Source organism: Tamandua tetradactyla, chromosome 3 (assembly GCF_023851605.1).
Source record: "Tamandua tetradactyla isolate mTamTet1 chromosome 3, mTamTet1.pri, whole genome shotgun sequence".
NCBI classification, from domain to species: Eukaryota; Metazoa; Chordata; class Mammalia; order Pilosa; family Myrmecophagidae; genus Tamandua; species Tamandua tetradactyla.
This window is the reverse complement of record NC_135329.1, coordinates 180,250,047-180,269,053: the sequence shown is the minus strand read 5'-3', so window position 1 is coordinate 180,269,053 and position 19,007 is coordinate 180,250,047. Positions and strand designations below refer to the sequence as shown.

The following is a 19,007-nucleotide window of genomic DNA, read 5'->3' as shown; positions in this document are numbered from 1 at the left end:
ACAGCATCTCCGAAAATATTTCTACTACTTAGGGACTAGGCCTCTGTAAACACAGCTTCACTGAGCTTACCACTAAAAGCAATCTGCAAAAGAGGCTTAAAAACCCAGGGGTCTAATATCAAGTGAACAGTAGGAATGGTGACCTTTCATTCCGTTTGTTTATGAGAGGATCTGCAGGCTCCATCTCAGTGTGGGTCCAGCACTGGTAAGAGGCCAAAGAAGAGATGGTGAACCCTGTGTTTTTTCGAGGTCATGCTAGAAACTTAGAAAATACAGCCAAAAAGAGAAGCAATACAAGTTTGTTATACTGGCTCACGTTTTTGGTTAAATGGCTCAGCATAAATTTTCTCTAACAATTTTCTTTTAGAATACAACCAACTCGGTAACAATTTAAGTACTAAATTTACCCAGTAGATATATTATACAAAATTAAAGAAAAGAGACAAAAAGGAGAATTGAAGCAGGTAGGATAAAGAAAAGGAAATAAAACTAAATTACAAAGGTTAACTGGATAGAACACAGAACATAAGTATGAAAATGAACATAGAAGTTCTGTTAGAATGATGGTAGTTTTTTTTTGTTTTTCTAAATTTTAATAATATATCATTTAATAAATTATATCTCACATACAAGACATTTATAATATTACAGGATATTTTCAAGTAAAACTGATCATGTTGATTTTATAAAATTTATGAACTAATCACCTATAAAACTTGTATATATATCAACCATTCATCTATAATTGCTCAAAGGAAGCAAAGGCAGGTATATGACAAGCCACACATTTAGAATATTATTCACATTTGTACTTAATAGAAACAAAAATTACTCTTGCGTGGTAATTCCTTTTTACCTTTGTTAGGAGCTGCTTGTCTTTAGGTACTGATTTTATTCTTTCATTTAACCAACTACCTCTAGATCTTTTCCAAAGTACTAAAAATAATAACAAATACGCAATTTATACTGTGACTTTTCCCCCAAAGCAACATTTCATCTACCCTGAAAACAAAACAACAACAAAAACCAAAACAACAGCAAAAGAAGAATGGTGCCCAAAATAGGTTAGAAATACTGTCACCTCCTTAGTACCTGATTTAGTTACCATCATAGCAGAAAACATGCACACACTTCACTGACTATATGGCTATGACTGATTGATGATAGCCTAGCAAGGTTACCATAGCTAATTACAACATCATTCATCTAAGCCTACATGGAAAATGAAAAAAAAGTACCAGGCTCCTGGAGAAGAAAAAAGAAAAGAATCAAAAGCTATCTTATAGCTGTTAACTTTTGAATAGGCAGCTTCAACAGAAAACAAATAGATGAAACTCAATGGCCAAATTATGACTTATGGATTGATCCAAGCAAATGACCCCAGTTCCCTGGTAATTTCAGCTCTGGGTTTCTTAGCCTACAACAGAAACTTTCCAGCAACAAGGCTCACATGTTTGCATGCTTTGTAGTCAGAATTCAAAGGCTCCAATCCATTAGAAGCACAACCCAAACCTGGGCTTTAGTTCTGCTATGTGTGTGGTATGGGTGCGTTTGTGTAAGATCAGATGCCAATACTTAAACTCACATTATAGGCACAGCAGCTCCTTGCATACTGCAGCCCAAGTAAAGGAATAAACTTCCCTCTTCTTTACTTTTTCCTAAATATCAGTGCCTTAAAGAGATTTGCTGTCTTTAAAAATTCAGAAAAATGTTCCCATATGTTTCTTTTAGGCAGTAAATTAGTCAAAATCAGATAGAGAATGGTCACAAGTTCCAGCATTAATTCATGGTCATCTGATATTTTCTGTGAACTACTGAAAATAAAGGAGAATGAAATATTTTGAAAATAATCATAAAAAACACACTCATAATTTCCATTGCAGTTTTGAAGAAGCACAAACACATATGGCAACAATAAAGCATCTGAGGTACCTTTCAGCTTTCAAGTTGCAAAAACAAGAATCACTTTCAAATAGAAAGTAACTCATCTTCAAAGTTTAACACACGAGAGGAAAATAAAGCTAATACCATTTCAAGTCCAAACTTTAATCATATCGCTTTATATCTAGATAATATAGATCACAAGAGTGGCAATAGCAAAGTTTAAAGTACTTTTTTTTAAAACACTGTGTAAATTGCATTGCCAAAACACATATAAAAGAAATATTTTCTCACAGAAGCCTCAACTCAAAATAGCAAATTTCAGTCAAGAAAAGAAGTATTAAGAAAAATTATCAAAAGGTACATAATTAAAACACTAATTAATTGGGGCCATGGGAAGGGACTTCACAGGAGCATGGAGTTAGATCCTAACTCAGTGAAATTCTCTGGAATAATTATAGCCCATTATAGCAGGAAGGGATATGTTATAGAAGAGAAAATGGTGGCTCAGGGAGATGTGGTGTCACACATCAGGGGATGAACTCAGTTCAGAATGTTCAGTTCTCCTGAAACAATATACCATGTGTCCTAATTTTTTTTTAATTAGAGAAGTTGTAGGTTTGCAGAAAATACAGAGTTCCCAAATAAAACACTCTGTCCTTCTCAGTTCTCCCCATTTTTATTGTGGCACCTTTGCTACAAATGATGAAACAATATTAATGTAAGTATACTGTTACTATAGTCCATAGTTCACATTTGGGTTCACCATTTCTGGTTTCTTTGTTGCTGTGGGCTTTTTACAAAAATTGTAGTCTAATAACATATATGCAACCTTAAATTTCCCCTTTAATCACATTCAAATACATAATTCAGCGGTGTTAATTATTTTCACAATGTTGTGCTACCATCACCACCATCCATTGCCAAAACTCTCCCAACACCCCAAACAGAAACCCTGCACCAATTATGGATAATCCCTCATTCTCTGGTAACCTGTATTCTAGTTTCTGACTCAAAGAATTTGTTTATTCCAATTATTTCATATCAATATGAAATAACTTATCTTCTTGTATCTAGTTTATTTTACTCAATACTCATTTATGTTTACTTTGGAAAAATGTAGTCTTTATAGAAATGGTTTAAATGACTTTTCTAAGGCTTTCAGCTAGATCAAATACTGTAGGGTTTGGGACCAGTTCCACTTTATTGATTCTCAAGGGGAGAAAGATAGGTCCTATCTGGGCTATGGCTTCATAATCTCTTTGGGAGAACAAAAGGTCAGGACTACTGATCAAAAAGGAAGCACAGGACCAATGGAGTGGGGGATGGGCATGTAGCTAAAGGACTCTCACTTCTAAATTTCAAAATAATGGTCTTCACTAATTTGTCTGTACAAGGTTCTATGTGTAAATAGCCGAACTTTCCAAAAAGGTACAAAAATATCTACATTACATAAAAATATTTACCTAGATATTCCATTAGCATATTGGTTTTCATGCAACTTTTCCCCAAATGTGCACACACATGTACCTTTGCAAACACACGTAGGAAGAAACAGTAGCAAACTCACTTCTGAAACTTAAAGGAACATTTAAAAGAAATGTTCTCCATCTTAATTTTCTTGTCTTTGCTCCCTAATCAGCTTCTGATTTACAGCTATTCATAGTAGCTATTTATTATTTTACCCTCTCAATTCACAATCAGTTGATTGTAAATTCAATTAATTTACAATTTCAATTCCAAAAGGATATGACGTATTATTTTATCGCATATCATATTAAAGACATAGATAACTGAAATCCACAGTTAATCCAAAAGATGTCAATTCAAAAGATGCCATAGCGTTGAAAGAGCATGGTCCTAGAAATTATCAGATACAGGTTCCAATTCTATCTAGTTCTTTAACCAACTAGTTTTCTGGCATCAGAAAACATACTGACCTCTGTTTTTATTTGCTCATTCGTAAAATAGTATCAACTGTCTAGACAATCATCGATTTGAAATTCTATGGAACTGTGTATTTCTAGACCAGCATTTCACAAAAAAACCGTAATGAGAGCTGAAGACAGTCCTTTTGAATTGGAGGGTAAGTTCCTTTGCTAAAGAACTTTTAAAAACCTTCAGGGACTCTCTGTTGCCTACATTCAAAAGTCTTCTACATCCCTTCCTCCCTGCTAGCATAAACAATACTGCTTGTCTAGAGCGTAAGCATGAATGAATTTAGAATAGTGCCTAGAACTTAAGTGCTCAATAAATATTATCTGTTAACCAGAAACAAACATCTGTTGAAATTCCAAAATATCTTCAGGAGAATCATAGAGTTATACAGAGAAGATATGGAAAACCTCTGAACTAGGTGATTTAAAAGTTCAAATGGATTCTGTGAATATGATCCTTTGATACTGCACCCAGTATTTTGGCCACTACATTTCTTCTTTTAAATGGTGCCTTAGATTAGCAATCTCGAAGCTACATGGTAAAAGCACAGTTGATGTCAGAAACATAAACCCCTAAAATTTCAGAAAGATTTGCTAGTTGCAGCTAAGTCAGAACTTAGCCATTTGGAATTACATTACACAATATATTATAAAATAAATGAATAAAACCAGAATTTTCCGGTTACTCACTTGATTTAAAACTCCTCTTAGAGGGTGCACGGGTGGTTCAGTGGTAGAATGCTCGCCTTCTATATGGGAGACCCGGGTTCGATTCCCGGACCTTGAACCATAACAAAAAACATCAACAACAACAAAAACTCCTCTTAGAAATTAAACATATATACCCCGTTAGCTTTTAAGTATGAGATTATGAATCCCTTTAGTAGAAGGTTCTTTATATCCACCTTTATTGAGTGAAGAATTAGGAAATGTATCTATTATACACCTGCTCTGTGCTAGCCATCCAGTCACCATACTAGAAATTTGATGTTGACAGATGTTACTGCAGTCTAGGTTGAGAAATAGACACATGGGCAAATTATTACAAGATGGGAGGGTCTATAACAAGTATATACAAAATGGCAAATGAGAACAGAGGAAGGGCTAATCCCTAATTCTGTCTAGAAGATGTGGGGAAGGTTCATAGTCAAGGTCATATTTGAACTTGGACTTAAAACGTGAATAAGAGTTCACCAAGTAGGAAAGAGGCAAAGGGGCAAGGCAACTGAAGGGAATGGCACATACAGAGGCACGGATGCTAATGAGTTTCATGAAAAGCTGAACCAATTCTCAAGGTCCTGTGGGAAAAAAATGGGTAGCAAAGCTGAAGGGCTGAGGTTGTGGTAGGTGACATTTATTAGATACCCTATAATGATGAATCTCCAGACTACAACAAATCCCACTCCTCTTCTGACCACAACTCCCTTCCTCTACCTTTTACCCAAACAGGATCTCAGAATGGATCTGAGAGCACAGCCAGTTCACACTTCAAGAAAAGAGATGAACATCCATTGCCAACCATATTCATCCATTCTGAGATGACAAACATCCAGCCTATGAGCATGAGGTGCCTTACAGTCAACAAGGAGACAAGAGAATGCACAAAACTAAGATTAGTCCTTTTGCTTCCTTCACTTTTTAAATATATGAAACCCAATAAATATGTTTTTTCTTCCCTTTTTAAAGTCCAAAAAATAAAAATGACTCAATCTGATAGCTGGGTAAGGGATGACTTTTTCCTCCTTCTTCCAGCCAATTCAGAGGAATCATCCATATCACCTGGCTGATAAATTTGGACACAACCGAGGGGCCATGGGAAACCACTGGAGATTGTTAAACAGAGACAGATAGAACCAGATTTCTGATTTAGAAAGATAGATGGCAAAGTTGGGACGGGAAAGAGCAGGCACTGTAAAGAAAGGATCAGTTTGAGACCTCCACAGTCGCCTGGTTGATAATAAAATTATGGACTGCTGCAGTGGCAATGGGCATGGAGGGTAAAGAAATGACAGAAGGTGGGGGTGATGGGAAGACAGCAATCATGCTTTCGATCTGAATGGCTGGAGGCAGCACTTTTCACCAAAAAGTGACATATGGCTAATCATACCATTTAATCTATATTGCTAAATGTAAACAGGGTATGTGAGCCAAAGACTTTTAACATTTTAAAGTTTAGGTATATATTCATAGAGTATCCCCATGAAAGGTATGTCAATTTATTATTTTACCATTAGTTTATGAGAAGCTTCACAGCAAAATGTTTTCTGACACTGGAGCTAGGAAGAGCTCAAATCCTGCTTCTGTCACCTAACAGCTGTGTGATTTTGGGTGAGTGACTTAACTGCTCTGTGTAGTCATCCATTTCTAAATGAGGAAAATAATGCAACCCAATTAATTATTATGAATAAGTATTATAAGGCTTACATGTGTTGTTATAAGTAAAGGACTTTAAATATTTGATCCCTTGGTAGCACTATCTTGATCTCAAAGCCTGGCATATTATCACCATTTAATAAATATTATTCTTTATCTCGGCTATTTCTGAAGAAGGAGTAAGTCCCTTTACAAAGAAGGGAAATGCAGCATAGTTTTCTTCCTGCATTCAATATTATTCAACATCTTAGGTAATTCAACAAAAGAAACTGTGAAAAAGCTGAAGAAAAATTTTCTTCCCTTGAGAAAGAGCATAAAAGAAAGGAGAAAAAAAAAATCCAAAGGCAATAGGGTATCCTGAGGTTCACCCTCTTGAAGACCAAAGAGCTTGCTTATGAACAGAATATTAAAAAAGCAAGAGAAAGTTTCCCCTTTCGTCTTCCCTTGTTGAGTAATTTTCCTCCCATACCATTTGCATGATGGATAAAAAGGATCCATTATGCAAATGGACAAGAGGGCTGTAACAGTTGCTGAAGCCACAAACCTCACTCCAGATGAAGACAGCTGCCACAAAAACCCCCAACATCCATGTTCCAGCAGACTACTTCGCTAGCTTGGTTTCCAAAAGACGGAGAAAAACCATGAACAGTATAGATCATTAATTTCCATTTGATTTATTTCAAAAGGACTCTAAAGATGCCTTCAGATAATTAGCACAAAATATAGATATTGCAATAATGTGGCAAATATAATACACTTTATAGTACGAATTTTATTTGAAGTGGGAAAAACTAGTACTGTGTATGGTCTTTACAACTTTAAACATACGTTTTGCTTTAAAAAGAATATAATTCCTTCGGCAAAGGAAAACAGCCCCTGTTCTTCTAGCTTGAGAATTTACCTATAAAATGTTCCTAGAACATGTCTTAAAATGTTGTACATATATTCAATAAGAATTAAAAATGTATTATGTATCAAAATACTAGTGGATTTTCAAAAGCGTCACACTGTTAAACTGGCAAATTTATCTCTATGAGGTATCACCCAAAACTGATGTTATTTTTCTTGGACTTGTAAACTGACAGAAACTTTAGAAGAATGCTTATTTTCTCTTTCTACCAATACCTTCAAAACAAGCAAAAAGAATGCCTGGCAAAATCAGTAGGCGAGTGTTCTTGTTTTAATAAGCAGCAATGAACTTCAAAACTTAGTTCAAAATATTTCTCAAAAATGAGATATATAGTTTGGGGAGAAAAAGAAAACAACCAAGAACAGAAAGTGACCTTTATTTCTAGTCTGGATCCCTTGATGACCCTTGGCTTTTCCCAAATGACTTTTTTCTGAGACTTTACTTTTAAGTGATCCAAAGGATACAGAGGAACGTCTTCATTTACAATACAATTCCTTCCCTATGTTACTTCAAGGACATACAATTTAGATTCACCTTCCATTCAAGAAAAAACAAAACAGAACAAAACCTGCATCTACTACCTGAGCATCAGCAGCTGTAAGGAGCTATGTCAATAAATAAACTAGAGAAAAGAAAAACAGATTTTTTTTTAAATGAAAGATTAACAGGATAAAAAAAATCATCAAGTCAAAGCAACATACTGTCAGAAAGAGGACGTACTTTCACCCAGGTGAAAAGCATACCAGTAAAAATACACATACCAAACTTCAAAGCAGAAGGAGTCACTTCAATTTCCCCACCAACTGGTTTAAATGCAGCCAGTTGGGCAGCCACTTCCGTCTCGAAAGTATCTGGGCTCTGCCGATCAGGCGGGTTTCCACTGGGACTCTCAATCTTGTGAAGTGGTTCTTGTTCATCAAACACAGCAATCAGCTGCAAACAAATCCACCAACACTAATTAGTTTTTAGGACATGGATATCACATGGGCACTATATCTAGCTGATTGTGAACTTTATTTGATTTTAAAGAAATGGCCTCTTAAAACTTAAAACTTTAATGTTACTATATCACTGCTCTTACGTCTTTAATAGCATTATCTCTAAATGCTAAAAGCATAGGAAATAATGGTTTGTTTGTTTTGTCTATCTTTGAAATAGAGAATCAATTTTGGTTAGCTCTCTTAAAGGAAGGAAATAGCTGACTCCATCTCTTACCACTTGTTCCCATATCCTAAAAGGACATCAGAATCATTTTAAGAGTGTTCCCAAAAATGAAAGTTGAGTATGTACATGTTCAACGATAGACTTACATGGTAGAGGGGCACGTTCTAGTCTCAGAGAATTAAACCACATTGTAAAATACCTAATTGCATTCATTCTTCTATATACAACCATTAATTAATCAATGAATGAATGAATGAATGTGTGTCTACACACACTATGTATTTATCTTAGAGACATAAGTATCTAATTTGTGTCTTTGTGTACTTTTCCTTCATGATTAGTTCTCTATCAAATGATTTAAGTGCAATGAATGCTAAGTTTGATGAGGCTAAAGATCAGCACTTTTAATCTAATGGTTCCCATCTTATTCTCAATTTCATTCTCTATAAGACTTACGCTGATCACTAATAAAAAAACTTAAAGCTTCCACTCCCAATTTATTTTTCATAAATAAGAGAAAAAATAATAAAATATTCAATTAATTATACAAACATTGCTATATAAACAATGAGGGCAGCACCACTGAAATTGCATCTTTGGCCAGGAGACACAGGACCATAGATTAACTTAAAATGTTTATCATCAGCTGATGTGCAGAAGTCCAAATGTGAGCACAACCGACAAATCAGGAATCTACTCTCAATCCTATGAAGCACTGTGTTCAGATTTAAGAACAGCTAATAAATCTTTAGATATTTTTCATTCATTAAATAAAACAAACCTACTTATAATTCAAACATTTATTCAAGAAAGGCACTCAGAGCCCCATTCATAGGGGGCCCTTGTTGGCAGTAGTACTAATAGCACAAGTGCAGGGCTAACCAATCAGAACACCGTAAATTCCAAGTACAGTCTTTCAAAAGAAATGAATACAATTAGGGATATGCAAATTGGCTATTCAAAAATAATTCTCATAATTGACTACTCATTTCCAGTATGGAGACTTCTTTAATTGGAAAATCCAACAATCCTCTCACCACAGGAAAGAAATGCTACTCCCAAGGCATTATTTTTAATTTTTGAAATTGAGCACACATATTTTCTATTTTTAATTTGTAGCACAGATGAACTGATTTAAGTCTTTGAGATAAGACTTAAATGAATTAATAATGAAAGATAATTCTAGTATAAAAATAATCAGAAGAACTATATCTTTCTAATCATCTGGCCAAAAAGAATAATTTAACACTTTAAATCCTGAAAAGAAAAAAAAATCAATTAAAGAATGGTAGAAGTATTATATTCATCATTATTTCTGTGCCATAATTATAATTTTGATTTTTCACACTGGTGAACTCTAACATGTATTAATAATAGTCATTTCAATTTATCAATAAACTAGGTAAAATTGCTACAATGGTATCACAATAGTTGTAAGTTAAGAGTCATATCTTACTTTTCTGTCTTGAAAAATCCTTAACTTTTAGTATAATGCTTATTCCCTGAATATAACGTAAAAGAGATGAAATAGTTATCAATCAGAAGTATAACAGAAGAGCTTAAAATTGATCATAAGATAACTCATTATCTATGACTTTTATGGAATCTTTTCTTCTTGAGATGTTTTAATATTTTCCATACTATTATATCAACACAAATTTATAGCATCTGTAATAACAGTATTATAAATTTTTGTCAAATGGGAGAACAGTCTAGTTAGAACTATTATATCAACACAAATTTGTAGTATCTGTAGTAACAACACTATACCTTTTTTTATCAAATGGGAGAACAGGAGTTTAGATCCTGTTTCCCAAGATCCCTGGTATTGTAATCTAGTATTTTCCACCCAGGGTTTCAGACCATATTGTAACAGTTTTTCACAAAGAAAACCGTAAATAGAGAGGTTATATTGTAGAATATTTGTAGTTTTCACAAGAAATTATTAAGAATATTTGTAGTTTTCACAAGAAATTGTTACGCCTTAAAGGATGTGAACTCTACTCTTTGGAGGTACAACACTCTTCTCTGAGATGATAACGGAGTGTCTTGGAGACTTCCCAAATCCTATAATCTCTTCATGTAAATCATATGTCATAGGCCGCTATTAACAAGATTATCTGATTCATCAGAACACCTACATTACTGAGTACCATAGTTTCTGACACAGTGTTACAGAGACACATTAGTCTACACAAACCACTGCTCTGGTCCTGGACAGAAGGCATACCAGTCTCCCAAGGGTCCACTGCTTGAAAATGGCCATCATTCATCGCCTTTAAACCCATTCAAAATGACCTTTCCTACAGATATGCATTGAACATGAAAGGAGAAGTTCCATTTTTTTCAGATAAGATTTTAAGGCTTTACTTAAATTCCGTTTCTATGGCCTGTAGATTTTTCACTGATACTTTAAAGCTGCAGTAACCTAAATCCTATGCAAAACGCTTCCAAGCAATATTTGATTTGGACGCTGCCTCTTCTGGTGGCACTCTGTTCTCTTTCTGTGATGCAATTTGTCACCCTATGCAGCCTTGACAATCCCCAAAAACCCATGATCCAAAAGTATAATGTTCATACAACCTTTTCTTCCAATCAAAACCTCTATCCCAGGCAGTGCAACAGTGGCGCAGTGGCAGAGATCCTGCCAGCCATGCCAGACACCCGGGTTCAGTTCCTGGTGCCTGTCCATGCCAAAAGACCAAAAACCAAAAAAACCCTCTATCCCACAGATCTCTGACAGTGTGTAGCAATCTAAACCCCAAATACACACAGTGAGGTCAGTCTACAAATATACTATTAATTCTCTGATTATAAAAAGAAACAAACAAAATACCTTCTCAGGAACCCTCTAAAGCAAAACTCCTTTTAAAAGCTGTCCATACTAGTAAACTAGGACACTAGCAGTTTCCTATCACTGGAGCCCATTGTTGTACTGGGGCCACTCCAGTCAGCACCCCCCCACACCCCCCCACTAACGAAACTGCTCTCATCAAGGTCAACAACAATGTCTAGATGGCCAAATTCTGGGTCACTTTTCTGGCCAGATCTTAGAACACAGTTGATCATCACCTCCTCCTTGAAATACTCTCTTCACTTGACTTCCAGAACACCACACTCTCTTAGTTTTCTCCTGAACTCTGTGGGGCCTCCATTAATTTTCCTTTCTCTTATTCCTCTTCATCTCCTGGATTTGATTTCTAAAAATATTAAAGAGAATCCGTCTAAATTTGCTCAACAATCTCACCTGTCCTATGGCTTAAGATTTCTTCTATATGCTTATAAATTCTGAATTAAAATCTCTAACCCAGGATTTTTCCCTGATAGAATATATTATTTCCCCCATACAATATATATACATAATTGCCTAATCTAACATGTCCAAACAGAGACACTGATCTTCCAAAGTTCTGTCCATGGTATTTTTCCTGTCTTTTAACAATTAATGGCAATTCATCCTTCCAAATGCTCAAGCCAAAACCCTTGATCTCTCTCTTTCACCTTCACATACATCCAAAGGATCAACAAACTTCAAAATATATCCTGATTTAGTGTCCTCCGTGGAATACCACAACAGCTTCCTGACCTATCACCTTCTTTCTATCCATGCTCTTTTCAATCTGTTCTCAACACAGCAGTCAGAATGAGTCTTGCTACAAAATACTACCAATTATGTCTCTTCCTTGTCCATAACCCTGCAATAACATTCCCACCTAACTTGGAGTTAAAGCTTAAGTGCTTCCAATGTCCTATAAGTTCATTGGCCCCAATTACATTTCTAACCTCATTTTCCATTTATTCTTCTCTTGTTCTCAGAACTCTATCCAGATATTCTACCTCCTTTGAACCTTAGTGTCTTTGCATTTACTGTGTTTTCAACTTGAAACAGTTTTCCACTAGATACCCTCACAGTTTATTCTCTCTATTCTTCAGATCTTTACTCAAATGCTAGGTTTCTCCTGGCTATACTATTTATATTGCAATATTCCCCACTACTCACTGAACTCCCCTCTATTTTTGTTTATAGTGTTTTCATGCTCTAAATGCTCTCTTCTCTCATTTGTCTTATTGCCAATCTCCCCAGTCCATTTGAACATAAGCTCTAAAAGAACAGTGATTTCTGTCTATTGTGTTGACTACTGTATTTCTAGTACTTACCACAATGAATATGATATAAAAGATGCTCAAGTTAATTTGCTGGGTGGGGTGGAAATGTGAAATATGAGGCAAAACTAAGAATTAAACCCAATACAGCAACTAAATAAAAGCTATGTAGATTGTTCAGGTGTTATTAGAACATTCAAATTAAATGTTTTTAAATGTCTGACTATAAATGACCAATCTATACTCATAGTGCTCTCAGAATAGTATCATCATTACTCTTATTGTGCTTGTTTTTGTTATTAAGGGGGAGTAGTTCGTCATTTTGATTCATTCACTGAGGGAAAATGCTATTGTTACAGCCTGTTCCTAGAATGGAGATAATGTGTCTACTCTTTCCTCTTTGGGCTCAATTTCAAAAGGAAGAATCTGTTTATTTGGGTTTTGAAAGGAGTGGAAGTGTTGAAGTACAATTGGAGGGTGATGGAGAGGTGGGCAGGGTTAGCAGGTTGTGCCCAGGCACTTCCTCACCTTCCTTTCTCCCAACATAGGTCTTTCATTTATCTAGTAGAAGCTTCTCAACATCTCCCTTAGAGTACTCTAGGACTTTCTTCCTAGGGACTAATGTAGCTGGTGACTTTGGGTTGAAGCCAATGCTCATTTACCATTCTAAAAATCCTAGGGCTCTTGCTAAACCTACTCTGTCTATACTCGATAAATGGAACAACTTGGTATGACAGCACATCTGCTTATAACATAGTTTATTGACTTTTCTTAAGCCCAATGTTAAAACCTATTGCTCAGAAAAATATTTCTTTCAAAATAAGACTGCTCATTGATAATGCACCTGGTTATCCAGGAGCTCTGATAAACATGTACAATGAAATGAATGCTGTCTTCATGCCTGCTAACACAACATCCAATCTGTAGTACATGGTTATTTTGACCAGGACTTATTTAAGAAATGCATTTCATAAGGCTATAGCAGCCATATATAATGGTTCCTCTGATGGGTCTAGGAAAAGTAAACTGAAAATCTTCTAGGAAGGATTAACCGTTCTAAATGCCATGAAGAACATTTGTGATGTTTTCATCAACATTAACAGGAATTTGGAAGAAGTTGATTCCAACACTTATGGATGACTTTGAGGTGTTCAAGACTTCAGTGGAGGAAGACACTGTACACATGGTGGAAACAACAAGAAAAACTGAATTATAAGTGGATCCTGAAAACGTGACTGAATTGCTGCAATTTCATGATACACTTGAATGGGCAAGGAGTTGCTTCTTGTGCATGGGCAAAAGAAGTGGTTTCTTGAGATGGAATCTATTCTTGGTGAAGATGCTGTGAATATTGTTGTAATGACAAGAAAGGATTTAGAATAGTACATATACTCAGTTGATAAATTAGCAGCAGGGTTTGAGAATTTGACTTCCATTTTGAAAGAAGTTCTATCGGGAGTAAAATGCTATCAAACAGTATCACATGCTACAGATAAATCTTTTGGGAAAGGAAGAGTCAATCAATGTGGCAAACTTGTCATCTTATTTTAAGAAATTGCCACAGCCACCCTGATCAATCAGCAGCTATCAACATTAAGGCAAGACCCTCCACCAACAAAAAAGATTACAACTTGCTAAAGTCTCAAGTGACTGTTAGCATTTTTTTCTTTTAGCAATAAAGCATTTTTAAAGTAAGGCATGCATATTTTTTAGATACACATAATAGACTATAATACACGGTAAACAAAATTTTATATTTAATGGGAAACCAAAACATTTGTGTGACTCACTTCATTGCCAGATTTACTTTATTGTGATGGTCTGGAGATGAATTTGCAATATCTCTCAGGTACTCCTGCACTAATTTTCTTGATATTATCTCTAATATACTTAAGCGCTTAGCACAGAGCCTGAAACACAATGGAAGGCTACATGTCAATTCCTCTTTCTACTACAGCTAACTGTTCCCTGGCTTCCAGACTGAGCCCTATTTGACTTATTTATCCTTATTCTCCTATTTTGTTGTTTCTCTTTAATCTCTTCATCACAGGGTTGACAGAGAAACAGAAAAGGTACCAAGATCAAACACATCAAATAGGTAATTTTTATTTTTATTTTTTCCAAGCTCTTCATCTAACAAGAATACACAACCCTTGGATATGCAGTACTGTTCTTCCACCTAGCAATATGCGATTTGTGCTGCTTGTTCTATTTCTACTATAACTGGGAGCAATATTCCAATGTATTTCACTTCAACACTGTCAAGTAAATATTTTAACAACAACAAAAAAAGCCACAAAGTTCATTTATTACAGAGTCCCTTTTGTCATACTAGAGGATTCTGTTACTTTTTTATTTTCACTGTTTATAATCTGATACTATCATCTTTAGACTATGTAGAGAATTAAAAAATATCCCAAAGCTCATAGACCATATTAAGCTCTATTTTAAAAAGAATTATTTTTGTATTAGTAATTATGCTGAGAAATGTTAGGCTCTATTTTAATTGCATGTCAAGTGAACTAATATATTATCAAAGAAGTCGTATTTGCACTACTGAGTTCTTTGGGTTAAACTGTTGAACTTAACAATGTATTGCTATTTTTTACTTTTTCATACATAGTCTATGTTACCAACTTTCAAGTAAAATGAAAAACAAAAGGAAAAAAACAGTAGCCTACAAAAAACTGGAATCAATTGTCTCAAATCTTAATAACACAATTAAATCTAAGTAAGACTGTGAAATTACAACAATTTCACAAGTAGAGGAAAACACATTATCACCTTTGGGAAGAGAGTGAAACTGCAGAATTTCATTTCAATATATGCATCTGTTTGTAACTAAATAACAATTGGCTTTGTGAGATAATTTTATGCCACTTTAAACAAAAATTTCAAAATAGTTCTCTTCCTACATAGGACTCTGACAGCTAGCTAAGGGTATTCAATCCAGATTTTAAAAATTACCAGAGTCACATTAGCATCTTCATCAGATGCTAGCATTAGATCTAGATCAACATCTTCACAGCAAGTATTTAAGAGCTCCTGATTATCAAAAAGTTCAACTGACTTTTGGTAAATGAGACAAAACGTGTATAATTTCCTCCTTAAACTGAAAATCCATAATAGGGACCTATATAAACTTTAGAACTTTAAGCTTCATTTTACAGAAAATAACATCCCTTATGCAACTGTTCTAAAAATCCTATTCATCTCCATCACTTTGTAACGAAGCAGCTTCCTACATTGCCTATTCAACAAAAAAATGCGTATTAAAAACATTACATTTACCTTCTTTAATTATGTAGCATGTTCCTATAAATCCAGGTACATATTAAACACATTTTATCCTGAGTCACACTTTTCCTCTGGCTGACTTGAATTAAAATTTCAGAGATGATATGCTACCATTTGACAAATTTGAGAGCATCCTGAGGTGTTCTTAATGCATTTTTTACTTTCCTTAGTAATAAAAGCTCAACACTTACTACATAACATTCACAATTCATATCTAATGTGCACAAGGGAAGCCTAAGAAACCATCTCTTCTGCAGCCTTCCACACCCACAGTTTCGGTCAAGCAAACAGTCCCACGGAGGTCAGGTGGCAACCAAGAAGCCCTAATCTGAGGGGGCTCTGTAGAGCAGCAAGGGGAATTGCAAACAGGCATGGAAGCAGGGAGAGGTGTGAAGCAGTATTGGGAAAACACAAATGTCGAAAATGTTAAAAACTCAATATGCCTGCCTTGTCAGAAATAATACCACCCCTACCCCTGAATTTCATATCCTAAATGCAACAGACACACAAGAAAGTAAAACACAAACACATTTGGGTTTAATTGGCTGGAACATTCTCAAAGATGATCCCGATTCACTGGGTGACTGGGTGCCATTTATCCAGCACATCACTAGATGGCTCTTCAGTTCTTGTGCAATCCCAAGGGACTGTGAACTCCTGGGACTATGCACAACATTGGAAACAGAGCCACAATACAATTTGGGATATTTTAAAATGCACTGACACATGTACACATGCATGCACCCGTATACAACTTTTTCTTCTCGTTACTCCCATCTAAAGCACATACATATCATTAGCATTTTAAAGGAATATTCTCTTTGAAGCAAATATATTTAGACCACAAAAAATAGCAGATGGTAAAACATTTAAATCATACAGCACAACTTACATTTATAATTGTTGTAACACCTATGCTAAATATTATTTAACTGGCTTCAATTTTGTTTTCTTTACTTTCCTTCCATTTCTGTTCTCTAATCAAACCTAAATCATCATTGTCTCAAAAACAGCCTGCTCAGTAATTACTTAGCCAAACTCCAGCAGCACTGTCCAGCCGTCCAGAGGTTATGTCAATAGATCCTGAAGGCAAAAGCTTACTGGAACCTAAGGCTGATGCTATGCCTCTTTGCAGGGATTATTCCCATCACAGCTCAGTGTGGCACTGCGGCTAGCCGGGCCCATCACCCTAGGAGTGGTACAAAGTTCTCTTTTGCTTCTTCTGGCTTCCACTCTGGCCCCCTGGCGCTTACCTACAGCACTACTGAAGAAGTGGTATTTCTAACATATTGATATGATCATGGCCTTGCTCCAGCTGAAAAGAGTTCATTATATATTCTCATAGCCTTCAAAATGAAGTTCGAATCTTCTAAAGAAAGACCTTCACCAGGCTTTTTCACCAGGCTTTCTGCTGTGCCCACAGCACTGCATGCAGGCCTCTGCCATTACCAATCACTCTGCATGGCGAGTCTTTCTCCACACACAAACTGTAAGCTATTTGAAGCCTTGGGTCACACCATTACAAAAATACATATTTAACAAATTTGCATATAGCCCTTATGTGCCAGGCACTGTTATAAATGCTTACAAATATTATTCTTTTTCATACTCACCAGGAATTCTGAAATAAAGATAGTATCCCCATTTTATGGAAGAGAGAAGTGAGGTCCAACTGACTTCATATCCCAAGCTCCTTTGTATTTCAACCTTGGCACATGGGAGGGGGTCAGATAAATGCACCATCTAAGGTCTGTTATATTCAACAGGGAGAACAAGCCTCTGTTGCATGGATGTCGAGATTTTAAGTGGCCACCATATCTCTTGTTCTGATTTTCCATCCAATTAGGAATAAAGGTCACCTCCATTAGTATGTATTCTCCTAGACACAGCAAAGTATCTTCTGCTCCCATCCTTGGCCTCAATGAGAAATTGCATTTTACAATTTGCCCATCTGAAATCTACTTAGTAAATTATGATCCCAATCTTTTTTCCTTGGTGGACTACAACTATGTATTTGATTTTCTTCCAGAGGATCCCCTTTGAAATTGTAAAACTAATTTGTGCATTATAATATTTAGTTTTGAAACAAACACAACTGTACAGTATTCTCCATTATGTCTGACTGTTAGAGGAACTCTGCTTATTTGTACTAATGACTGCAATCCGGGGTGTACTGCTTAATTTTGTGGATTAATGAGTAAGCAATCAAATGTGATTTTAAGTCATGAATATAACAAACATACTATTCATTTATTTTGACAAGTATTTTAATTTATGAGACTTGGCTACAAATAGAGCAGCCTATTTTGTAAAAATAAAAAAATAAATAAAAGAAGCCTGTCTTTAAGACAACCCAATAGCAAATAATAAACCTCTGCAGAGAATGATGACAAAGCTACCACCTTCTAAAGACAGTTAAAGAATTGACAGATTGATTTAAAAAAATGAGATTTTACTGTATCATTGAAAATTTCAAAGAGAGAATGTCCTTTGCAAGTATTTGAGCTGTATGCAATATCTTTTGGGGTTGCAAACCACACAAAACACTCTAAAGGAGATCAGTGCCAGCCTAAGGTAGAAGCAATGGGCACACCTGACCCCTAGCCTGTCAACCTGGCAGCATAAAACACAAGTTTCGGCAGTTTTGTGTGTCCCCAAGGTGGTCTCACATTCAAGGCCAGAGATCCCCCAAGGCCAGGTGAAGCAGTGAGTGGACTAAAAATATGGGGAAGGTAACAACTCCCTGAAAATTAGCTGTTGATTAATTAGTATCACCTTTCATCACACTGGTTAAGGAACAGACTCTTTAGCATGGACACATTTAGCAAATTGGCTTGAGCACAGGCTGACTGACCTCATGACAGGTCCAATGATGTCCTATCTTCTGAGCATTTCATGACAGCTGAGCAACTGGTGGAGATTACACAAAGGTCAATGTGTGATCTGACTGATGGATGAGGAAGCACTTCCCTTAAATATTCCATTTAGACTCAGCCCTTCCTCATGATGGGTGACAAGTCATCGAAGCCGGTATTTAAAAAAATTAACATGGAAGTTGCAGGTGGCTTTACAGGCTGATCTCCTTCCATCTGAATAGTAGACCTAACCTTTTCCTTTAGCTTCTAATTGCTCTACATCTTCTTAACAAGGGATAATGTGGCTAATCCTGCTGGGATGGGTGTTGACTTTGGAGGCCTCTAAATGTCAAGATTTGTAATTATGATCGGGGGCACATTAAATTCACATAAAATGAAGCCTTAATTGGAGCCTGAAGACCAGGGCCTTCCTCACAGTCACAGGTGGTATGTTACCTTTTTCAAGAGGAGTTGCATTTTTGATCA

General features: G+C 35.8%; 1 protein-coding gene across 17 annotated transcripts in view; it reads right to left on the bottom strand.

The window, feature by feature from the left end:
* PARD3B (par-3 family cell polarity regulator beta) overlaps window positions 1–19,007 on the bottom strand; it is a 1,143,268-nt gene that overhangs the window by 669,822 nt on the left and 454,439 nt on the right. For 16 of the 17 annotated variants that reach the window (XM_077154793.1, XM_077154795.1, XM_077154796.1 and 13 more), the window contains one exon: window positions 7,863–8,034. The exons of the other annotated variant lie outside the window; for it this stretch is intronic. In XM_077154793.1, coding sequence (XP_077010908.1) covers window positions 7,863–8,034 — 172 coding nt within the window. The remainder of the gene's footprint in view (window positions 1–7,862; window positions 8,035–19,007) is intronic. 17 annotated transcript variants of the gene reach the window in all.